The sequence below is a fragment of the Elephas maximus genome, chromosome 12 (assembly GCF_024166365.1).
Source record: "Elephas maximus indicus isolate mEleMax1 chromosome 12, mEleMax1 primary haplotype, whole genome shotgun sequence".
NCBI lineage: Eukaryota > Metazoa > Chordata > Mammalia > Proboscidea > Elephantidae > Elephas > Elephas maximus.
The window spans coordinates 18,695,107-18,717,879 of record NC_064830.1 but is presented as its reverse complement, the minus strand read 5'-3'; the positions used below and the strand labels follow the sequence as shown (position 1 = coordinate 18,717,879).

The window sequence follows — 22,773 nt, the reverse complement described above, 5'->3', positions numbered from 1 at the left end:
TTCAGCAATAACATTTGTAGTCCGTCTACCCTTTGAACAGTTGTAAGGGAATCGTTTGGCCAATAACTATTCCCTACCTACTATTTCTCATTCCATACTTCTTCCTTGTTCCTCTTTCTTCATTTCCTCCCTCTCCTCTCTTAGGGAAGGCATGCTAGTTCTCCTACCTTGACCTTGGGCAGTGCTCACCACTTTAGGAGAAGAAAACAAACCACCTTTTCATTTTGTAAACTTTGTTCTCTGTCGTACTACAAAAATGTCAAGTGTACGATTCAATGTATCAACTGACCAACTGGATGGAGCATGTCCAAAGAAGAGTGGCAAGGGTGTGAAGGACCCACAAAATTATATCAGATAACAAGGGTTTGTAATAACTGTGAATTTTTATTCAGGACAAAAAAGGACTAAACAAAAATGATAGAAAGCACTCAAAAATATAAAGGGCTGCCATGAAGAGAGGGGAGTAGTCATTTCTTGTAGCACCTCAAGGTAGATACTAGAAGACGTAAGGCAGCATTTTCCTAAAAGGCTGTTCAACAATGAAATGGGCATTTTTGGGTTCCAGAGAGCTCCCCATCATGGGGGCAGGGTGTTTAAGAAGAAGCAAGAAATGTAGTTCCTAAGTTTTGTTTCTTTAGCTTGGAGCACAGTGCTGGGCAAAGAATAGGATGAGTACATGAGTAAATAATATAAGTAAATAACTGACCATTTGATGGAGATGTTGGTTAATGAATATGCATCAATGTGACTGGAGGGCCTGTGAGATCCTGGGGACTCTAATTATACAACTCCAGGGTTCCCCCTGGTACCACCCCAAAGGGACTTAACATTGGTAATTTCTCTTAATAATCAGGTATGGAACTAAAGATGTCTTAAACATTTGTTACATATCATAAAGCCTCTTGGGACAAATGAATCTCACATATTAATGGGTAAAAAATTACTTCCTTTATTTATCCTAGAATTACTCCAAGTTGTAAAGAGTGCTACTCCCTCACTCTCAAATTCTGGGATTTTGTGGGTGATTTCTTCCCTGTTCTACCTATGTGCATCTAAATTTTACAGAATGTGATCTCATTCCCCCTTCAAACCTATTCTTTTCAGAACCAGAGGGCTCTCGCAGGCAATCTTCTTCAGAAGCCCCTTTATGCCCTTGGTCCAGTAAATGCACAGAATCATTTCATTTAGGCACCTGAGGGTGAAGTGAGAACAGCTGAATGGAAAACAGCGACTCCATTTCCTAGCCCTAGCTCAATTATTCTCTTAACTGTTTGACCCGCAGCAAACCACCGCATCTTGGTTTCCCATCTGCAAAGCTGGGATGGTGATCCTTCTATATATTTTGCCCAATTGTTATATAGATAAAGGACGGAAAAGGTCTAGAGGCAGTAGGTTTAGAGCCTCTCTGGGCTGACAGGCCTTCCAAGTATTCTAGTTTAACACTATCTGTGCTTATATATAAATGTATACCACTAAGAAAACACCAGAACTCAGCGATTCAAGCCTCCAGGTATGGAAATTTAAGGATTTCCATGGATGGACTATCGAAGATTTGGTATTACTTAGTGTGAGCTTCGTGACCCTTCACCACTGAAAAGATAAACAGTGCTGTTTAAAAAAAACCTCATGTAAATACTTGTAGTTACAATTGAAATGACTTAATAATCTCTCATTTTACCACATGGCTTTATATGAAAGTTTCTATTTCCACTCAGATAACTCTATATTATTAGCCTATGTACAACAATTACAAAGTAAACATGAGGCATTTAAAAATATTTTCTATTTCTCAAGTATTTAAAATAATTGAAACCATTATCCCCATAGGCACTAGCTTAATTCTGGCTAGCTCAAATCTCTCCATTTCAGGAATGAGAAATTATAAGCAGAAATGTTCAAACAACTGCCCGAAGTCAACCAGTAGCAGTCTTGTCTTCAATGGAAATTGTGGTACATATCCAAGAATCAGCTAAGCCATTCTTTATGTTCTTTTTTGGCAAATGAAGCAATCAAACAAAGCTGAAGGAGACTGGTGTTCCAACAATTTTTCTTTTTCTCTGTAAAACCAAGGGGACTGATGTTGCAGAGAAACACCGACACAAAGCTAAAAGCAGATGGTTTTCACAAATCACCAAGAAGATAAAGTCCAAAAAGTATGCTGCTGTCCTAACAGTGATAAAATGGGGAAAGTGTTTTAAAAAAAAAGAAACACCTCCTGAGAGAAATTAGCCTTAACTTCCCGCAATTACCTTTCCTGAAACTACATTCTATAACCATTGTGATATAACGGAAAAGGGACAAGGGAAACTTGTTTAAAGGAGTTAATATACCTGAATCTGGACAACCAACTTTGGAAACATTTGGCATCATACCAAATCACGGCAACATGGTTTTAGGCAAATCCTTTCCTGGATTAAAGTTTATTTAGACAATATCGTTAAATAATAAAAGCAGGATTTAAAATTGAAATCTCAAATTACCTAATTTTTTTAAAAAATGAAAGCACTCACATTTTTGCTTCATAGTCCTTCCAAGCTTTATCAAAAGGTTTTTTCAGATCCTGTAAACAGAGAGGCATAAATTAAACACGACTAATCACTAACTGCTATGCAGGATAAATTTGCTTACCCCTAGACTAGTCCTGAAGGGAACATTAATATCTATAATAAATGATGTATGTGATCCCAGGACAAATGAAGAATTTAGCATAGGATTTTAACTAGACTACTGGTAGCATTTTCTTTTCTTCTCTCTCTTTTTTTTCCTCCCCTTTCTTTCTTTTCAAAAAAATTATTATACAATATACCAAATACCTGCAAAAGGAGAGAATCATAAAACATACCCATCATCTAAATATACCAACTATTAACTTGTGGCCCATGTTGTTTTTACCTATACCCTATCCTCTGCGCTAGGATTATTTTGAAATTAAACCCAGAAAGATATAACATTTAATCTGCAAATATTTCAGTTTATCTTTCTGAAAGGTAGGGACCCTGACTTTTCCTATTAATAATACGAATCTCCCCAACAAATATAACCCTGATTTGGGCAGGAAAAATAAGAACACAAAAGTCATCTACATCCTCCTGGGGTTTCCCTACTCTGCTCTTTATTTGGTACTTAAGGCCTCATACCCTCTGATAACGTCTGGCTCAAAAAATTACTAATCCACTAGAAATTCTACCAAATGGCTCCCAACTATTTATGTTCCCCTCCATGGGGTTCTTTTGGAAGACAGAAACCATGTTTTTCTTCTCCTATTATTTTTTACTATTATTATTTGGGGGCCAGGGAGCCCTTTTCACTGATCTTACGACAAGTCTAAGCTTCAGAGCCTGGCATATAATGTTCTCCATCCCACCTCCTAAGCCTCATCTCCTGCTATTGGCACTTCTGATTCACTGCTTTAAGCTACTCTAAAAGCTTGATACATCAGTGTTGCTTCATGCTTCCATATATTTGCATATGTTTTCCCCTCTACTGAGAATGCCCTTTCCTCTTGTTTTCTTGGTTGAATTCAGCTGACATGTCTTCTGGAGCACCACTGATCCTCAGTGTCTTAGCAGCTCCCTGGGCATACATACCATTCTCCTAGTACACTCTATAAAGGAGCTACAGAGGCTTCTACAGAGATCCCCACGATTGGCCAACCTGAGCAGCCAGACATGCCCAGATATGATCCTGCCCTAGACAGTAATCATGTGAAGGTCCAATAAAAGAATGGGTCTCCTAAGAACTCAGACACAATCATCTCCCTTTCACAGCTCACATCTGTTTGTGCCAATGATATGCAAAACTACCTTATTGCTCAGCATACTGCACCCACCCTGCCCCTGACTCTTACTCACGTACTTGTGAAGCAGCTCATAACTTAAGTGTTTACAAGCAGCAAGGCATTTCCTAAACAAATACCCTTTGGAGGACAGAAAAACGAAGTTGGTTCGTGCTTTCCTAACGCAGATTTTCCCGTTAGGAAAATACTTCCTTGCAAGGATCCTTTTTCCAGTGGTAAACTACTGACTCACCAGCTAGACAACCAGATCAAGATTACAAATCAAAGGAAAATGAGAGAGCAAAAAGCCCTTCTGTCATCCCAATTAAAATATAATAACATAGGTTCCCTGCCGTGGTAGGCCAATATTGCTGTGACTCTACATTATATTAAAAAATTGTCATCCAGTGTTAATAACTTTCAAATATCATACCCCTTTCACTCCTTTTAGGTCTCCTTTCAGCAAACTGTCCAAAGGGAAGGAGATTATGTTGTTCATATTCTGAATCTAAAACACAAACACAAAAAGAATGTTCTTATGCAAGTTCCTTTTTAACGTAAGGATAGCAAGGATGTTAGAGAGAACACTGGATAATAATTAACCTTCACTTAAAACGTAACCAGCACAAGTATGGCAGCCTTATTCATTCTTACTGCCTTTGTAATGATCTTCTCTTAGAAATAAATACAGAACTAATGAAAAATGTAGATCTGCACATATTTTCCACAATAACCTTCTATTATCAAAAAAAAAAAAATTATCAAGTCATGATGTTTGTGAAAAGACAGTCATGACAACGAAGAAAAAAATACTTCAAACAATTAATGAAAGAAACATTTTAAAGAGACTGGAATAAAAGAGAACATTCACTACCTACTCTCCATCGCTACTCCAACCAATGTGATAAGAGTTGTGCTTTTGGTCAATTTCTCTGGGGCCCACAAGCCTTAAAAGACACCCTCCAACTCCAGCTACTCTTACTAGCACAGCTCTCAAAGAGTGGGAAAGCAAAAGGAAAAAAAGATCTAAGGGGGCTTCTGTTTCCCATGAATGCATATAAGTGAATGTTGAGTGAGAATGAGAAAAGAAATTGCGTGTGTGTGTGCGTGTCCGTGTGCGTGTAAGTGTGTGTGTGTGTTGCTGGGGAAAGGAGCTAAATGAGAAAAGGAGGGGCATGAGTCTTGGTACCCCTTGTTCTTCTCCAGTAAGAAAGAAAACTGATGACTTAACAAACTGTCACCAGGGATTAGAGTAGAAGCAAAAGGTATGTTCACCCATGGTAATCAAACTCTACTGACAACATTAACACACAGGGCAAGCAGGGACATCCCAGCTGGCAGTTCAAATGTGAGCAAACTGAAAGACACAAAGCTCAGTTAGGAAAAACCTTCAGGCACAGATCTAGTGTTCTCAACCCTGCAAGATTCCCTCCCCAACTAGAAAATAAGCTTAAGGCCTACTTTCTCATATTCCCAGGCTCAGGCCATTCCCTTAAATCAACAAGAGTGTCAAGTAACACTGCTGAGGGCCCTGTGGCAAACATGCCACTTTGGGTTACAAGTGCCTAGATTAGGCCCTTAGTGGAGAAAAAACAAGATTAAGAACTTTGGAATATTACGTGTTCATTCTTAAAACCAAGCAAAAGAAGAATTTTCTTTTTTTTGTATAATACCTTGAACAGGAAGACAAAATATTGGTAAAATTTTTAAGGCAATATGGGATTGAGATCTAACTTCCAAACACTATTCAGCATATTAAATTTCAAAGTAAAGAAATTTACTTGAAAAATATTGGTAAGGTATATGATAAAACTGAACCAATAACCAATTCTGCCAAATAAATGATCAATTAATGACTGGCATTTCAGAAATGACTTTTTTGGGTAACTTTTACCCTAGGCTTAAACAACTCAACATTTATCATGTACCTGGCATTTCTCCAAGGTACAATGTAATCTGTTAGGACTTGTTAAGAATAGCCTTAAAAGTTAAAATTTAAAATACTGAAAAGCTTAGTTTAAGGCAAGGTCTTATGGATGAGTGCGAGGAATGCTGACAAATAAAAGACCGTGCTGATGAATAGTCTACAACAGCAAACACACCTGGGTCTCCATTTTGAAACATGACAGGAACAAACAAGGGCTGCAGCAATGCAGATCTTGGTCATGGGCCCTCACATCCAGGTCCACATCTAGGTCCACATTTCCATCTACCTGCTAGGAACTCCTGCTGGCCACTACATGTGTCCAAGCCAGTCCCACCCCCCCTCCCCCGCCACCTTCCTCTCCTCCAGTGCTCTTTATTCCTGTAAAAACATATCTGACTATCTTCTGAGTTGCCGAGGCTCATACGTAAGAGTCATCTTTGACTTCTTTCTCTGCTTGGGTACCATCCAGCCGTGCTTCATCCTATTCAACCAGCTGTCAAGTTTTGATTCTACCTTTGCAGGACCTTCTATAACGCATCCTCTTTGCCATTCCTACATGCTGTTCCTCACTTAGGCCCTCACTGCCTCTTTTCTGGACTAAGGCAGCTGTTTCCCCTAGCTCCCCGCCATCTGTCTCCTAGTTTCCGCTGTTCCAATCCCTCCACAGTTTGCCAGGTTTTGGGGTCGTGGCCCCACCTGCTCAAAAACCTTCAACAGACCACCTCCTCACAATAAACACTGAACTTCTTATTCCTGCATTTGAGACCCTCCACAATCCAACCTGGTCTGCCACTTTTCATCTTTATGTTCGGTCAAATTAAAACTCTTTGCTGTTCCTTGAGTCTATGCTTTTGCTCACTTCGTTCCTTCCTGCTGTTCAAAGCTTTCCCATCCATCAGGGTTTGCCCAGAAGCCACCTCCTCCACTAAGCATCCCTAACCTCCCCAGCAGGAAGTGGTCCCTCTCGCACCGAACTACTCCAATATTTTTCTCTTTCTTCCCCCCCTCAAGGCATTTGACAGACTCTACCCTACATTAGACCATAAATTCTATAGGGCAGCATCCACGTGCTTAATTTTTATATTACCCATAGCACTTAGCACAGCGCTTAGCCCAGAGTAGATGCCTGACAAACACTGGATGAATAAATCAATACACATAAATACTTTTCTGAGTGCCTATTACATAAGAGACAGAGCCCTGGTGGCACAATGGTTAAGAGCTTGGCTGCTAACGAAAAGGTTGGTAGTTTGAGTCTACCAGCCAGTCCCCACCAGCCGCTCCATGGAAACCTTGTGGGGCAGTTCTACTCTGCCCTATAGGGTCACTATGAGTCAGAATCAACTCGACAGCAATGGGTTTGAATTTTTTTTTTGTTGTTGTTGTTGTTACAGAAGAGACAGAATCTAGAGAGTCTGCCCATATAAACTTAATTCTAGTTACACCTGTAAACCAAACATAATATAGCAAATGCACATATGAGCTCATTAATTCATTCATCATATATTTACCAAGCACCTGCTTTGCAGACAGCAACAACCTGGGCACAAAGGTAAACAAAATGTGATGCCTGCTCTCTCAGGAGAATTAAAATTTTAACTAATAATTAAACAAAAAGTCTAAGATAAATCATATGGTATCTCAGTTTACACTGTACAGGTACCAATGACTTTTCATTGGAAGAAACAATTACTTAGGTTTTAAGCAATCATGGAAGCTTTATAACCGGAGGAGATGGTGACTGGTCTAGACTTGGGAAGAAGGGCAATCATCCCAATTACTGAACCTTGAGACACTGCCCATTCACCTACACCATCACCCAAAGCCAAGATTGGTGTCACTGGCACAGGTTAACTTAGTGCTGAACACTGCCTGGCTAAAGAGCCAAAACAGTGCCATCTTGGGAAAGGCAGGTACAGGTGGGGCGGGGGGGGACGACCCTGTTGCTGTCAAGTTGATTCCAACCCATAGCAACCCTATAGGACACAGCAGAACTGCCCCCATAAGAGTTTCCAAGGAGTGGCTAGTGGATTTGAACTGCCAACTTTTTGGTTAGCAGCTGTACCACTTATCCACTGCACCACCAGGGCTTCGGTACAAGAAAAGGGGCAGCAAAAGGAGTTCACAGGGAAGAGGCAGAGCTGCACAGGGTGACAGGCTGAGCTAAAGGCATCAGTATAACCCAGTTATAGACAGTGGCGGGAGGGGTGATAGTAAGGTGTCCACAAGTGCTCTGAGTTAAGAATCATTCTAGGAAGATTTCTAGTAGATTTTTCATGAGGGGTGACACATGGGGTTGCCATGAGTTGGAATGGACTCAATGGCAACGGGTTTGGTTTTGGGTTTGGTAAATATGGGTGTATATATGAGTGAGTAAGAAGAACAAGATTCTCTACAGAAGAGAAAAAGAACATCAATCACACTTTGGTTTACACATCTATTTTAAGACTGTTACTTTATTCAGGTAAGAACTTAGGGACTGATGATAGCTATCAGGGTGAGAAGAGCTACAAAATATTAAAGAAGGAAAGAGTGAAAATCTATGGCTATCCAAACACAGTTGGCTGGCTTGCTTTCATTCCTCATTCATTTAAGAAATGAGCGTTTATACCCTATAGTGCTATATACTAGGACAGGCCCAATGTCTAGTGATGAAGAGGACATTAAACAAGCAATTACAACTGTGACCAGTGCTACCAAGGGGGCACATGAGTCCCTTAGGGAGTGGTAGGAGATGAAGCTGGAGAGGTAGAGAGGGGTTTAGGAGACAAAGATGAATAGAACCTCAGTCCTCAAGGAACTCTAGGGGAGATAAATCACATAATTAAGTAAGTACATATCCTGGCCATCTAGCACCGCTGTAACAGAAATACCACAAGGGGACAGCTTAACAAAGAGAAAGGTATTCTCTCATAGTCTAGTAGGCTGCAAATCTGAATTGAGGGCACCAGCTCCAGGGGAAGCCCTTCTCTCTCTGTCAGCTCTGGAGGAAGGTCCTTGTCATCAATCTTCCCTTGGTCTGGGAGCATCTCAGCACAGGAACCTCAGGTCCAGAGAATGTGCTCTGTTCCTGGTGCTGCTTTCTTGGTGGTATGAGGACCCCATGTCTCTCTGTGCTCACTTCTCTTTTTTATATCTCAAAAGAGATTGGCTTAAGACACTATCTAATCTTGTAGATCTCTTCAATATAACTGCCGCTAATTTGTGTTATTACATCATAGTGATAGGATTTACAACACATAGGGAAATCACATCAGATGATAAAACGGCAGACAATCACACAATGCTGGGAATCATGACCTAACCAAGTTGACAGATATTTTGGGGGGACACAATTCAATCCATGACAGGAAATTACCCAGTGAAAACTGTAAATAAAGCACCACAGAATTCCACAGAAGGGAAAATTACTTTCAGCCTCGACATCAGGGAAAGCTTTGTTCAGCAGGTGGTATCTGAAGTAGACCTTCAAATAATAGGGAGAATTCTGTCTTGCGAGATGCAGAGCAGGGAGGAATCCTTGGCAAAAGGAATAGTGTGAAGTGTGGGCAAAGCACTGATGTGGGAACATATCAACTACATGGGACCAACCGGTTGCCACGGAGTCAGTTCCCAATCGTGGCAATCCCATGTGTGTCCGAGTAGAACTGTGCTCCAGAGGGTTTCCAATCACTGTGATCTTTTGGAAGTAGGTCACCAGGTCTTTCTTCCGAGGCACCTCTGGGTGGATTCAAACCACAAACCTTTCAGTTAGCATTCGAGTTCTTAATGGTGTGTACCACCAGCAGAGCAAAGAGGAGAAGATAAGAGCTAAAAAGATAAGCTCTGATACCAGATCAGCTAAGGGGATTTTGGATCTCATCCACATTCGCTGCTTCTTTTTGGAGTTTTTCAAGCTATCTAAAATAGGAAACTATTACTTTTTCAAATCAGAAAATAATTAGTTATATTATTACAATAGAGACAGAAAAAGGGTCAGTGGTTGCCTGGGGCTGGGGTGGGAGTGGGGAATAACTATAAATGGGCATGCGGGACCTCACTGGGGGCTGAAAATGTTCTAAAGCTGAGTTACAGTGATGGTTGCACCACTCAGTATTAAATCATTGAATTACACACTTTAAATGTGTGAATCTTCATATGTGAATTAGACTGCAATAAAACTGTTTTTTTTTTTTTAAGACATTAATACAGATGTAAATATAACTGCAATCAATGAATTTACTGGAAAATCTTCCATACTCCAGGACACTAGTGTCTGTTTGTCCTCTGCATTTACACTCTTTACATTATGTTTACGCACAGACAAAAGCGCTGTGACTCAGAGGTGAACTTCACAGGAAATGAGTGCTCTTCTGTCTGCTGGGCCTGGAGAACAAGTGCACTGGAGCCCAGATGTTCTGTCTTGGCAAGTGCGTTTACAGCGAGAAGCAGGGGCTCCGAATCTCTCTGTTTGTCCTCTGCATTTACACTCTTTACATTATGTTTACACACAGACAAAAGCGCTGTGACTCAGAGGTGAACTTCACAGGAAATGAGTGCTCTTCTGTCTGCTGGGCCTGGAGAACAAGTGCACTGGAGCCCAGATGTTCTGTCTTGGCAAGTGCGTTTACAGCGAGAAGCAGGGGCTCCGAATCTCTCTGATTACGTGTGTCGGGCAGCCCAGGCAGCCTCAGGCCCACAGCTAAACGAACCATCCTCAAGCTCTGGCCAAGAGACATTAAAACCACAGCCAAAAGATAGCTGCACGTCCTCTGTGCCCAGGCAGCTCCAGCTTCAATTTGTAAGTAATGAAATTTTTATGATCTATTTTTTTATTTTTAATGGGAAGAATTAAATTATCCCTGGGTAACTCAACCAGAATATTTTCCTAAGTGCCAAGCAAGTACTGGGCTTTCTCTTGTGTTCTGATTTACTTCTAACAAATATATTACCTTAAATGGCTTTTTGAAACATCAAGTATGATATGAACACAATACAACAATCTTGATCATTGTTATTAAATACGGACCTGCTAATAGCAACAAGAGGCCCCGGTGGCACAGTGGTTAAGAGCTCAGCTGCTAATCAAAAGGTCAGCAGTTCGAATCCACCAGCCACTCCTTGAAACCCTATGGGGCAGTTCTACTCTGTCCTCTACAGTCTCTATGGTTTGGAATCCACTCCACACAATGCGTTTGAGTTTTTGGAATACCAACAAAAAGGAGGCAATCTCTTAAAATAAAAATCCTCCCCGGTTTTTTCTCTCTCCTTTGTTTCCCAAGTTTACTTAGACATGTCTGACTAGATAAGTCAGTAAGTGGTCAACGTTCTGTGATCTCACAGGTAGAAAGACAATGATTCAGTCATTGGGACAGACGGACGGACAAGGCTACCAGAAACCTAGAACAAATTTGTCATGCTAATGACAGAGCTGATTAGGAAATAAAGATAGACCAGGAAATAAGAGGGTATACGGCCAGCCAATCAGCCACCTTTTCATGCTGTTCCCCCTAAATATCTCTTTTTTTGGGTGGGGACAGGGGGCTTAAAATTTCTTGACTCTACCTTCCTTAACACCATACTCTCAGAATTTCCCCCACCTATCCCCTACACCGGTGGTGCAGTGGTTAAGTGTTCGGTTGCTAGCCAAAAGGTCAGCAGTTTGAAACCACCAGCTGCTCCTTGGAAACTCCATGGGCCAGTTCTACTCTGTCCTATCAGGTCGCTATGAGTCATAATCAACTTTAGGGCAATGGGCAGGTCGCGGTGGCCCCTTAAACACACTCTTCAGCTCACAGGGAGCACTGGCTCACACAGGTAACTGGCTACCACCAGTTGCCGACCCAGCCAAAGCTCCACTGCTGGTCCTTCCTTGCGGCCCCACCCCAGGAACGGAGGTGCTTTTTCTCCTTGACTCAGGCAATGAGTAATTCTGCTTTGCCAAATGAATTTCCCCAAGGGGATCATCTAAAAGCCAGAACCTAGACAGGATTCTCACATCATAGCTCTCTATTTTTACAAAGAAGCAATGGAAAAGAGAGTCCGAACAAAATAATCACTGGGCAGGCTCGTCCTAGCACCAGCCTCATGAATTTAGAGAAGAATAAGCTTCCCTAGGGCTTTCCTCCAAAACCCTTAATAAAGTCCAACTGTCCATGGGGTATAATTAGCTTTTCCTTGAAAAGACCAACTTCTTACTACATAAAACACGGTCAAAGAATTTTACCTAAAATATATCTGTGCCATGAAATTAATTTAATGTGCTCAAATACATTTATGAGAAACTTAAGTGGTAGAAAAGACAACACATTGAGATGTGAAATTTTTCTTTTTTTCTTTAAGCAAATGCTGCTCAGTAATACAAAGAACAAACAGGAATTCAAAGAAAGGCAAACTACCTGTTTAGCTTCACCACAGGCCACTGCAAAGTCTTTTTGTCAGAGGGCAGAGAGTTTGAAACAAGACTTAGCACCTCATTTATTCGATTGAGGTTATTCTTAGCAAAGGTTCCAGCATAAGCAAAGATACATAAGTAAGAAACAGTCATCACAGTGCTGGAAGCTTCAAGAGCTAGAGTCTAAGACCTAAGATGTAAATGTGAACAATGCTATAGTAGGTGGTAAGGCTTTAGACCAGTGCTGTCCAATATGACAGGCACTAGCTAACTGTGACTATTTAAATTAAAAATAATTCAAATTAAGTATAGTTAAAAATTCAGTTCCTCAGTCACACTAGCCTCATTCAAGTGCCCAGGAGTCACATGTGGCTAGTGGCTTCACATTTGGATACAGCAGACATAAACTATTTCTATCAACACAGAAAGTTCCATTGGAGAGCAATGCTTTTAGACTAATGGCTTAAAAAAAATTTTTTTTAACAGTTTTTTTTTTTTTTTTTTAGGTGCTGTCAAGTTGGTTCCAACTCATAGCGACCCTATAGGACAGAGCAGAACTGTCCCATAGGGTTTCCAAGGAACAAATGGTAGGTTTGAATTGCCAACCTTCTGGCTAGCAGCCGAGCTCTTAACCACCATGCCACCAGGGCTCCTAAACAGTTTTACTGAGGTATAATTAACATACAATAAACTGTGTGTATTCAAAGTGCACAATTTGATAAGTTACGACATGTATACACAATGAAATCATTGCCAAAATCCAGAGAATGAACACATCCATCACCCCCAAAGATTCCTTGTACTCCTTTTGTAATCCCCCACCTCCAAGCTTCTCATCCCCAACTCCCCAGGCAACCACTGATCTGCCTCTGTCACCATTCAATAGTCTGAATTTTCTAGAATTATATATATATACACACACACACACGTACATATATACAAGCATATATGTATATATACATATATGTGTGCGTATGTGTATACATATATATAGAATCACACAGTATGTGCCATAGCTTTAGGAGCGCTGGTGGTGTAGCAGTTAAAGCTCTTGGCTGGTAACCCGAAGGGTCAGCGGTTCGAACCCACCAGCCACTCCTCAGGAGAAAGACTTGGCAGCCTGCTTCCGTGAAGATTACAGGCTTGGAAACCCTATGGGGCAGTTCTACTCTGTCCTATAGGGTTGCTATAAGTCAGCACTGACTCCAAGGTAACAGGTCTATGTGTACCATTTTTTTACACAAATAACGCAACGTTATACATTTTTTTTACCAACTGTGCAACACCCCCCCTTGCTATTTTTCTAAGTGCAGTAAGCTGTGCGTTATACAGGTAGGCACATTATTAGGGCAGAAATACGTTCCTTATTATCTGGCTTCTTTCATTATTTTCAAATTGAGCAAAATTATTCTGAGAAGTCAATTATGTCACTGTATCAACAGTTCATTCCTTTTTATTGATGAATAGTATTCCATTGTATAGATATATCACAATTTGTTTATCCAGTCACCTATGCATGGAGAGCTGAATTGTTTTCACTTTGGAGCCACTGCAAATAGTACAAATAAAGCTGCTGTGATCATTCATAGGATGGAGACTCTTTTAAACAGTGATCAGGAAGGTCTTTTTCTAAGGTAATATTTGGGCAGAGTCCTGAAGGAAGTGAGGCAGAGAGCCATGTGAAAATCTGGTAGCACAAGAGGACAAATATTGTATGATTCCACTTAAATATCTAGAATAGGTAAATGCATACAGACCAAAGTTTATTAGGGGATGGGGACAGGAGGGAATGGAGAGCTATCACTTAAGGGGTACTGAATCTTCTGTTTGGGGTGCTGAAAAACTTTTCAAAATAGCGGTAATGGTTGCACTACATAGAGAATATAATTAGCATCACTGAATTATACACTTAAAAATGGTTAACATGGACATGTTTAGTTATATGTATTTTGCAATGGTTAAGACTCTGTGTCAGCTTGGCTGCGCAATGATTCTCAGTGGTTTGGCAGTCCTATGATGTTGTGATCATTTATTTCCATGTTGGGATTTGATATAATGTGATCACCTCCACAATAGGATCTGCTGTGAGAAGCCAATCAGTTGAAAGGGATTTTCCTTGGGGTTGTGGCCTGTATTACATATAATTGGACATTCTGGCAAGCCTCGTGGGCTTTGGCTTGCTCTGGATCCTACAGCTGGCTTCTGTTCAGCTGACCTCCAGTTCTTGTGACTTGAGCTAGCAGCTTACCTGTGGTCTTCCCTGCTGATCTCAGGATTCCTCAATCTTCATAGCCTGTGAGCAACAGCTCTGCTCTCTGACCTGCCGATCTTGGGTTTGCCAACCCCCGCGGCTACATGAATCAGAAGAAGCCTCCAGCCTGTCCCATGGACTTGGGGGGGTTCCATTCTCTACAACCCCGTGAGCCATTTCCCTGATATAAATCTCTCTGTTTATACATTTATATGCTTTACTGGTTTTGCTTCCCTAGAGAACCCAGCCTAAGACATATTTTACCACAATAAAATTAAAAAAAATGCATTCTTGGCAGATGGAACTGCTAACACAAAGGCCCTGAGGCAGGTGTGTGCCTGGTAGGCTCAAAGAACTGTTTCTGCATTCTTTCTAAAGGCTGCTTATCTGAAGAACAGGCAATCTGGCAGAAATTTTTTGGAGGAGCAGATGATGCTAGGTAAAACGGCCTGGAGTTGCAAATCACTATATGGTACAGGGCCAGGTATCTTACCTAAACGATCTCATTTGTTATTCCCATTTTACAGATATGAAAACAAAGGCTTAAAGAGGGTAAGTCACCCACCTTGCCCCAAAGTGACACAACTAAGAAGTAGCAGAGTTGGGCTTAGAAGTCTAAAGCCAGAGCTCTTTCTATCATTTCGTTATTGAACATGACTGAACTTAAGAGTCTTTTACCCTCCTGGGGAAGATGGCTGACGTCTGACACAAGGATCAGACCAGGATAAATCGTGAGACTGAGTAAATGCTTCCATCTGAGGTGTCGTCTACATCAAAATTTCCTTCTATTCCCCAGTTACACAAAGCAGTCAGCCTGATACGTATGTGGAAGCTTCAAAAAGGAAAACCACCTCTGTTACTTTCATTTCTGGTGTTAAGTGAAGAGACTTTTTCCCAGGGACTACTGACAATACTGTCTTATAGTCTACTGAACACACACATACACACGCACACACATACTCACATGGTCCTGCTTACTCTCACAAACACACACATACTGTCCTAACTCGCTCACTCTCTCTCACACACACACACACACACTCTCACACACATGGCCCTGCTTATTCACTCTTTCACTCACACTCTCTTGCACACACACACACACTCTTGCTTACTCATTCTCATACCCACACACACACTCTCTCTCCCTTTCACATACACAAATACACTCCTGCTTACTCATTCTCTCTCTCTCTCACTCACACGCACTTTCCCTCTCACACACGGTCCTCCTTACTCACTCTCACAAAGAGGGCCCTCACCTAACATAACAGTACTGTTTCTTTGGCAGCAAGGCCATGCTGATCGTTCGTTTAATTAAGGAGGATGCGGGGGGGGGGGGGGCGTTGACGGGAGTAGCCCACACCTATCTTGAGTGTTTAACACAAACTGAAAGATCAAACCCAACCAGCTGCCAAAAACATATTCGCAACTTTCACACCAGAAAAAGGAGCGGGTAAAGTTGACCTGGTTTCTGTTTTTAACTCTACTTTTCTGGCAGTCGCATGGCTTTGATCTTTCAGGTTCTAAGTGGAGAGAAAACCATGACCCTTTGCCCTCTCCTTCCACCAGGCAGTAAATGATGGAACTGTACACTTAAGGTCAATTCTGGGAGGCAAAGGTGGCAGGACAGAAGAACACAGGACAGCACACGCATGCGATCCACAACTTCTTCTAAAACCCATAAGATGTTAAAACGTTTAATTAAGCCATCAACCAAAAATGAAAGCACTTTTTCAAATTTTATTAGCTCCAAGAATCCAAGGTTAGAAAATATTGCTCTGGCCTCAGCTAGACCCTGGCAGCCCAAATCTCTATTTCCCCAATAATAAGAATCAGAAGCACTTAGCCCAGGCTTTCCACTAGGGCACAGTTCTCAAAACATGGTCCCTGACCAGCAGCACCAGCATTACTTGAGAACTTGTTAGAAATGCAAACTCTTGAGCCTTAACCCAGACCCAAGGAAGCTGAAACTTTGGGAGTGAAACCCAACAATGTGTGGGCTAACAAACCCTGCAGCTGATTCTGATGCACTAAAGCTTTAGAACCACAACTTAGTAGGTGTGGTATGGGACCCATGAGTTTGTATTTCTAGTAAGCTCCAGGTGCTGCTCGTCTGGGCACCGCACTTTGAGAAACTCTGTTCAAATGCTTCCCAAACTTTAAGGTGCCTGCTCGTTACCTGGGAATCTTATTAAAAGCAAGATTTTGATTCAGTCGGTCTAGGGGAGGACAGCCTGCAATTCTGCATTTCTAAGATGTTCCCAGATGACTCCAACAACCGTGATCCAAGGACACCCTTTGAGTGCAAGGCTAGGGTTCCTGGGGGCACAAATGAAACAACCCACGTCCAAAGGCTTTACAAACTAGAATCTGGAATATACAGGTGTTGATGCTGTTTGCTAAGTTTTAGATTTTAAGGAATGATTAATAAACAATCCGAAATTCCCAAGGACAGGAGAATGTACACGAAGAGGCTAGGACCTTGAATTTATCTGTATGAACTTGCTAATGACTCCCCTCAGAGAAATCATGGCTTGACTCTTGGCTGAGGAGAAAGGTACGTGCAGCCTTCACAGCTCACCGGTCCCCTCTTCTATACCATAACCTCTTCCAGCTGTCAGCTACCTCCAACCAAAGCAAAACTAAACCCACTCCTGTCAGTCGGGTCAATTCTGACCCATAGCTACCTCCCAGGGTACCTAAAATAGGCTCATGTCTCTTTTATCCTAAAGATCCTCCCCTTTTAGCTTCCTCCTGTCGTTATCAAACTTCCCCGTATGTCTAGTTATCACGTGCTGCTATAACAGAAATACCACAAGTGGATGGCTTTAACAAGGAGAAATGTATTCTCTCTCAGTCTAGGGGGTTAGAATTCCAAATTCTCGGTGTCAACTCCAGGGAAAGGCTCTCTCTCTCTCTGTTGGCTCTGGGGGAAGGTCTTTGTCACCAATCTTTCCCTGATCTAGGAGCTTCTCAGTGCAGGGACCCCAGGACCAAAGGGCACACTCCCCTCCTGGTTCCTCATTCTTGGTGGCATGAGGTCCCTCTCTTCTCTGCTCAATTTCCTCTTTTTATATCTCAAAAGAGGCTGACTCAAGATACAACCTAATCCCATGGATTGTATCCTGCCTCATTAATGTAACTGTCTCTAATCTGCCTCATTAACATCACAGAGATAGGATTTGCAGCAAATAGGAAAATCACATCAGATCTCAAAATGGAGGACAACCACACAATACTTGGAATCATGGCCTAATCGAGCTGATTCATGTTTTAGGGCAACACAATTCAACCCATAACACTGTAGAATAGTGAACACCTGCTGTCTCTACTCCTTTACCTGATGCTTTCCCTTATGCTACTGCAATTTGTCTTCTGCCTTTCCAGAAACAGAAAAAAAGTCAATGTGGCCTCTTCATCACCACAGCAGACAGCCACCAATCACAGCTTCCCTTCCTGCACCTCCCTGCTGCTCGGCATGCAGCTGGCCCCTCCGCCTTCATCCACATCCTCTATTCCAGTCTTTCTATGGATTAGCTCTTTGGTTGGCAGAAGATTTAAAAAAAAAAAAAAAAAAGTCTGAGGTCCCCTACATCATGACAGTTGCTCATTTAATACCCAACCACTGAGAAAATATACCATGACAAACAACAAAAACAAAGCCAGCTCTGAGTTCACTAATGTCAGCTCCAGGGGAAAGCACCTCCTACATACATTTGAGAAGCCGTTAAAGACATGTGCATGGCATTTGTCTATAAACATTACAATCATGCTATGTGCACGTGGATTCAAGGACACCTTTGACAGCCCACAGGGCTTCTCTGCCCCACCTCCATCCCCAAGGACTCAAGGTCCAAGGTCTATGGGCTGGGAATCACTACTCCTCTGCCTCCAAGGTCTCACATCTCAGGGCTCTGTGGCACCCTGTATGATGGCCGTCACAGCACACACTGCATTATAACAAAAGTATCTGTGTAACCCTCTCCTCAGATAGAGTTATTAGAGCCAATACCCTTTGTTGCCCCAGTAGCACAGCAACCAGCAGGGGTTCAGTGACTTTCCTCATTGAGCTCTTCCTCTCTGTGCCCAAGGGCTCGTTTGTTCCTACCTCATTCTCTGCCGCTATGGCTTTGCTCACCTTCCCTGGTCCCCAGAAGTCACTGTACCATGGGGGTTACAAGGAGGTAGCAATGCTTTTCCAATAAAAAACAGATGTATACATTTTTGAATGAGAAACTAATTTGTGCTGTAAACTTTCATCTCAAGCACAATAAAGAAAAAAAGAAAGAAAAAGTCTTAAAGTACAATTTAAACATCTCGAATGGCTGTGGAACAACCAAAACATAGGTCTTCTGACAGCCTTTACTGCTCTTTGCTGTTTGGATAGAACTAAAACCGTGCTTTTATTTTTGTTAGGATTTGTGAGTATAGGAAGTCGTTTATAAGTGTTGAAGTCTTATGAGTCCTAGACACAAGTATTTCCAACTGTAAATTAAAACCAGCTGCTACCACCGATGACTACCCTGACAGCAAACACAACAGAGAACCCAAGAGGGAGCAGGAGAGCAGTGGGATGCAGGCCCCAAATGCTCATAAAAAGACCAGACTGAATGGTCTGACTGAGACTATAAGGACCCCGGTGGTCATGACCCCCAGACCTTCTGTTGGCCCAGGATAGGAACCATTCCCGAAGCCAACTTTTCAGACAGGGATTGGACTGGACAATGGGTTGGAGAGGGATGCTGGTGAGGATTGAGCTTCTTGGATCAGGTGGACACTTGAGACTATGTTGGCATCTCCTGCCTGGAGGGGAGATGAGAGGGTGGGGGGGTTAGAAGCTGGGGAAATGGACACAAGAAGAGAGAGTGGAGGGAGGAAGCAGGTTGTCTCATTAGGGAGAGAGCAATTGGGAGTATGTAGCAAGGTGTATATATGTTTTTGTGTGAGTGACTGACTTGATTTGTAAGCTTTCACTTAAAGCACCATAAAAATTAAAAAAAAAAAAAAAAAAAACAGTTGCTAACAAGTCGATTCCAGCTCACAATAACCCCATGTGTGTCAGAGTAGAACTGTGTTCCACAGGGTTTTCAATGGGTGATTTTTCTAAAAGAGATCACCAGTCCTTTCTTCCAAGGAGTCTCTGGCTGGACTGGAACTTCTAATCTTTCGGTTGGTTGTCAATCACATTAACCATTAGGGCATACTAAAAAAATAAGTGGCAATGGTTTCTAGGTGACCAAAGTAACATGTACTTTATCCCACTAGAGAAGCCCTCAAACCCTTTTGACTCAAAACTTACTGACTCAATTTACATACAAGTCTAACATGCCAAGCCATCTTGGTTTCCTGCACAGTGGAAAAGAAATACCAGAGGCAAGCATCTGACAGCAATAATGGCAAACAGCAGGGAAAAAAGAGTCAGGACGTTAAATGGCAGATGTCAGAAATGGAAAGTCAAACAGTCTTGACCCAATACAGGGGCAGATGTTCCCATATAATACAACCTGCTGAGGGTTTCCTTACGTTTCAGCATAGTTCAGGAATTTATGTCCAAAACAATGATGAAGAGTCTCCCCCCACTCAAAATATGACATTATGATTAGTGTCCTTGTTTAATAAGAAAATAAAGAAGTTAAGAGAAAAGAAAGTTTATGGAAGTACTAAGGATGAGAGCCTCTGGTAGTAAGATCTTTATATTAAGTGCGGAGATAAGCTTTATGAATATGGAAAACCAGCTCATATTTAACCTAAGACTGATGGTGCTGGGAAAACAGTGTTCTGTACTATTAATAAATAATGCAACAAGGTAAGAACACCTCTGTGCTAGGCTACATATGGACAAAAAAAAAAAAAAAGGCACGCTAATAATGCTCATCCTAAGAGAAACTTACTAGCTCCCCTTATGGTTATAATGTCTTTTAACTCAGATCATTTGTGTAAAATAGTCCAGATGTATGTAAATGTTGCTGGCTAGAACTTTCAGGTTCCTCTTTCAATGTGTGTGAGATGAAATTCCTCCACCAAGGGCCACTCCTGAACGTCACACTGGACTCCACCCTCGGCATCTGCTGGGTTTCATTTGATGCTGGTTTTCAATTAGAGCAGGTTATATAGGCTGAGAGTACGTATTTTTAGTACCAATTCTCTGAAACCAACAAAAGGATTATATGCCTGCAACTAACCTTTCAGAATGCAGCCTGATATTAATTAATCAGCCACTTCTCAGCACAGAAGTGGCCCTTGGAAAAAAATCTCAGGATTCTCACATCCATCTGGTAAAAGGAAAAGAACCTAGAAACTAAGCTGACTTTATAGCCAGTTTAATTTCACACATGTTACATTTCGGGAGACTCCTTGTTTTTCCCTTTATCCTGCATAACTGCAGAGAAAATTCATAGACTTTCTGAAGGTGAGAATCTCACCCATTAGTAAGACAATCTCACTTTATACTAAGCTGGCCTTTCTCTGGAGATGTTCCAGCTGCTTTATCAACATTCTTTCATGCCACAAAGCAGGCAGGTAGTAATTATCCTTCTTTCTGGACAAGGGCTAGAATTGAGAATCGCAGCCATACAGAATTGAAATGTTTTCTCAATGTCTGAGGAAAAGCAAAGGCAGGGCTTTTGAAATAAGAGACAGGACAGACAGGACCAAAAACAGGGATAAGGATGGTATACAAAGTACCCAAAGAAAAGAATTCTCCTATAATCAGCTCACTCTCAACAAGGCTTCTCAGAAGCGGCCACTCGGCATTTCTATAGCTGTACAGCAAGGGGAATGCTAATTCTGGGGCGAAGAAGAGCTTTTCTCTCTCTCTGATCTTTGCTTAGAAACTGGATCAAAAATCCTAACTCCATGAAGGAAAAGCTGACACTAAAGTGATGCACATGTACTTAAAGCTATTATCACACTGATTTTAATAAGTTACCACACGAGAACGACACTAAAATGTCACATCTCTGCTAGGTTTTTAATTCACACACACACGCAAAAAAAAAAACCCTTCCCACTTACTAATTTTATCTTGCTGATGGTCCTGTGAGGTGGGAAGGGTTTTTATCACCCTTGTTTTAAGGTGAGGAGACAGGGCCACCAGGCTGCCTCCTGGCCACTCCAGCAGTCCCCCTTACACCACACGTTTCCCTGAGCTGCCTTCCCTTCTGTTCTGTCCCCCCTGCAAGGAACTGACAACGCCCCCCCCCCCCAAAAAAACGCCCACTGCCGTCAAGTTGATTCCAACTCACGGTGACTCTACAGGACAGAAAAGAACTGCACCCTAGGGTTTCTAAGGCTGTAAATCTTTACGAAAGCAGACTGCCACATCCTTCTCTGTGGAGCTGCTGGTGGGTTCCAACGACTGACCTTTCAGTTAGCAGCTGAGCACTTAACCACTGTGCCACCAGGGCTCCTTAAGGAATTGACAAGAAGCTTTAATGCCTTTAAATGCCACAGTGGAAACAGAATGGGTTTGGAGTCCTAAGCTTTAGATTTGAATCCCAATTCTGTCCTTTGCTAGTTAAGGACTAGGTAAGTTACTTATATGTGTGTGCACAAGTTTCTCTATAAAATGAAAGCAAGAAAATCTGCCTTGCACCACTGTTATGAGGATTAAATCAAACAGTATATCCTCAATGCCTAGCCTGGTGCTTATACTATGGGTGCTCATTAAATCTTGGCCACTGATGTCTTTACTTACTCCAGAAAGCGGGAGAGCACCTAGGACTTGAAGTGTTTTCTTTTTTGTTTGTTTTTTGTTTTGTTTTGTTTTGTTTTGTTTTTGAGGACTGAAACTTGTAAAGCCACGGGGCAGTCTGCAATGTACCAATCACCGTGACCACGCCCTGCTCTGCTTTCTGCTTTTGCAGAAAATTAAGAAGAGGCTGCTGTGATTTAACTGCACAGCTACCCATGTAAAAATCCAGTTTATTCAGGGGTCCAGGACACGGAACACTGCAGATGGGGCCTTCTGAACCTAGAGCACACATCCAAAAGCTGTCAAGGTCTCTGAGCCCTCCCAAGGGAGATATTACTTCCTTAAACCTTTCAAAGTCTCCATTATCTAATCCATAAAGTGGGGATAACGGTTGACTCATTTTCTGGGATTGTTACGAGGATTAGATAAGCTAAAATGTGTGAAAGCAACTGGTTATCCTCTACACACAAAGTCAGATACGGCGCTATCATCTCCATTTTTACAGATGAGAAAATCCAGGTCTGGAGATTAGCTGGATAAAGATAAAACAGCTTGTTACGGAAGTGTAAAGAGACAGAACCCAGGCCTCCTTTCTATTTCCTGTTGTTGTTGTTAGCTGCCAGGTCAATTCCAAACCATGGTGACTCATGTGTGCAGAACAGAACTGCTCCACAGGATTTTCAAGGCTGTGACCTTTTGGAAGCAGATCACCAGGCCTGCCTTCTGAGGTGCCTCTGGGTGCATCTGAACC

At 41.9% G+C, this 22,773-nt stretch overlaps 1 protein-coding gene across 3 annotated transcripts in view; it reads right to left on the bottom strand.

Moving 5' to 3' along the window:
- The window catches only part of ASAP2 (ArfGAP with SH3 domain, ankyrin repeat and PH domain 2), a 222,682-nt gene that overhangs the window by 89,507 nt on the left and 110,402 nt on the right, over nucleotides 1-22,773 (bottom strand). For all 3 annotated transcript variants that reach the window (XM_049904584.1, XM_049904585.1, XM_049904583.1), the window contains exons 4-5: nucleotides 4,209-4,283; nucleotides 2,511-2,560 (exon numbers count right to left, since the gene is read on the bottom strand). In XM_049904584.1, the coding sequence (XP_049760541.1) occupies nucleotides 2,511-2,560; nucleotides 4,209-4,283 (125 nt within the window). The remainder of the gene's footprint in view (nucleotides 1-2,510; nucleotides 2,561-4,208; nucleotides 4,284-22,773) is intronic.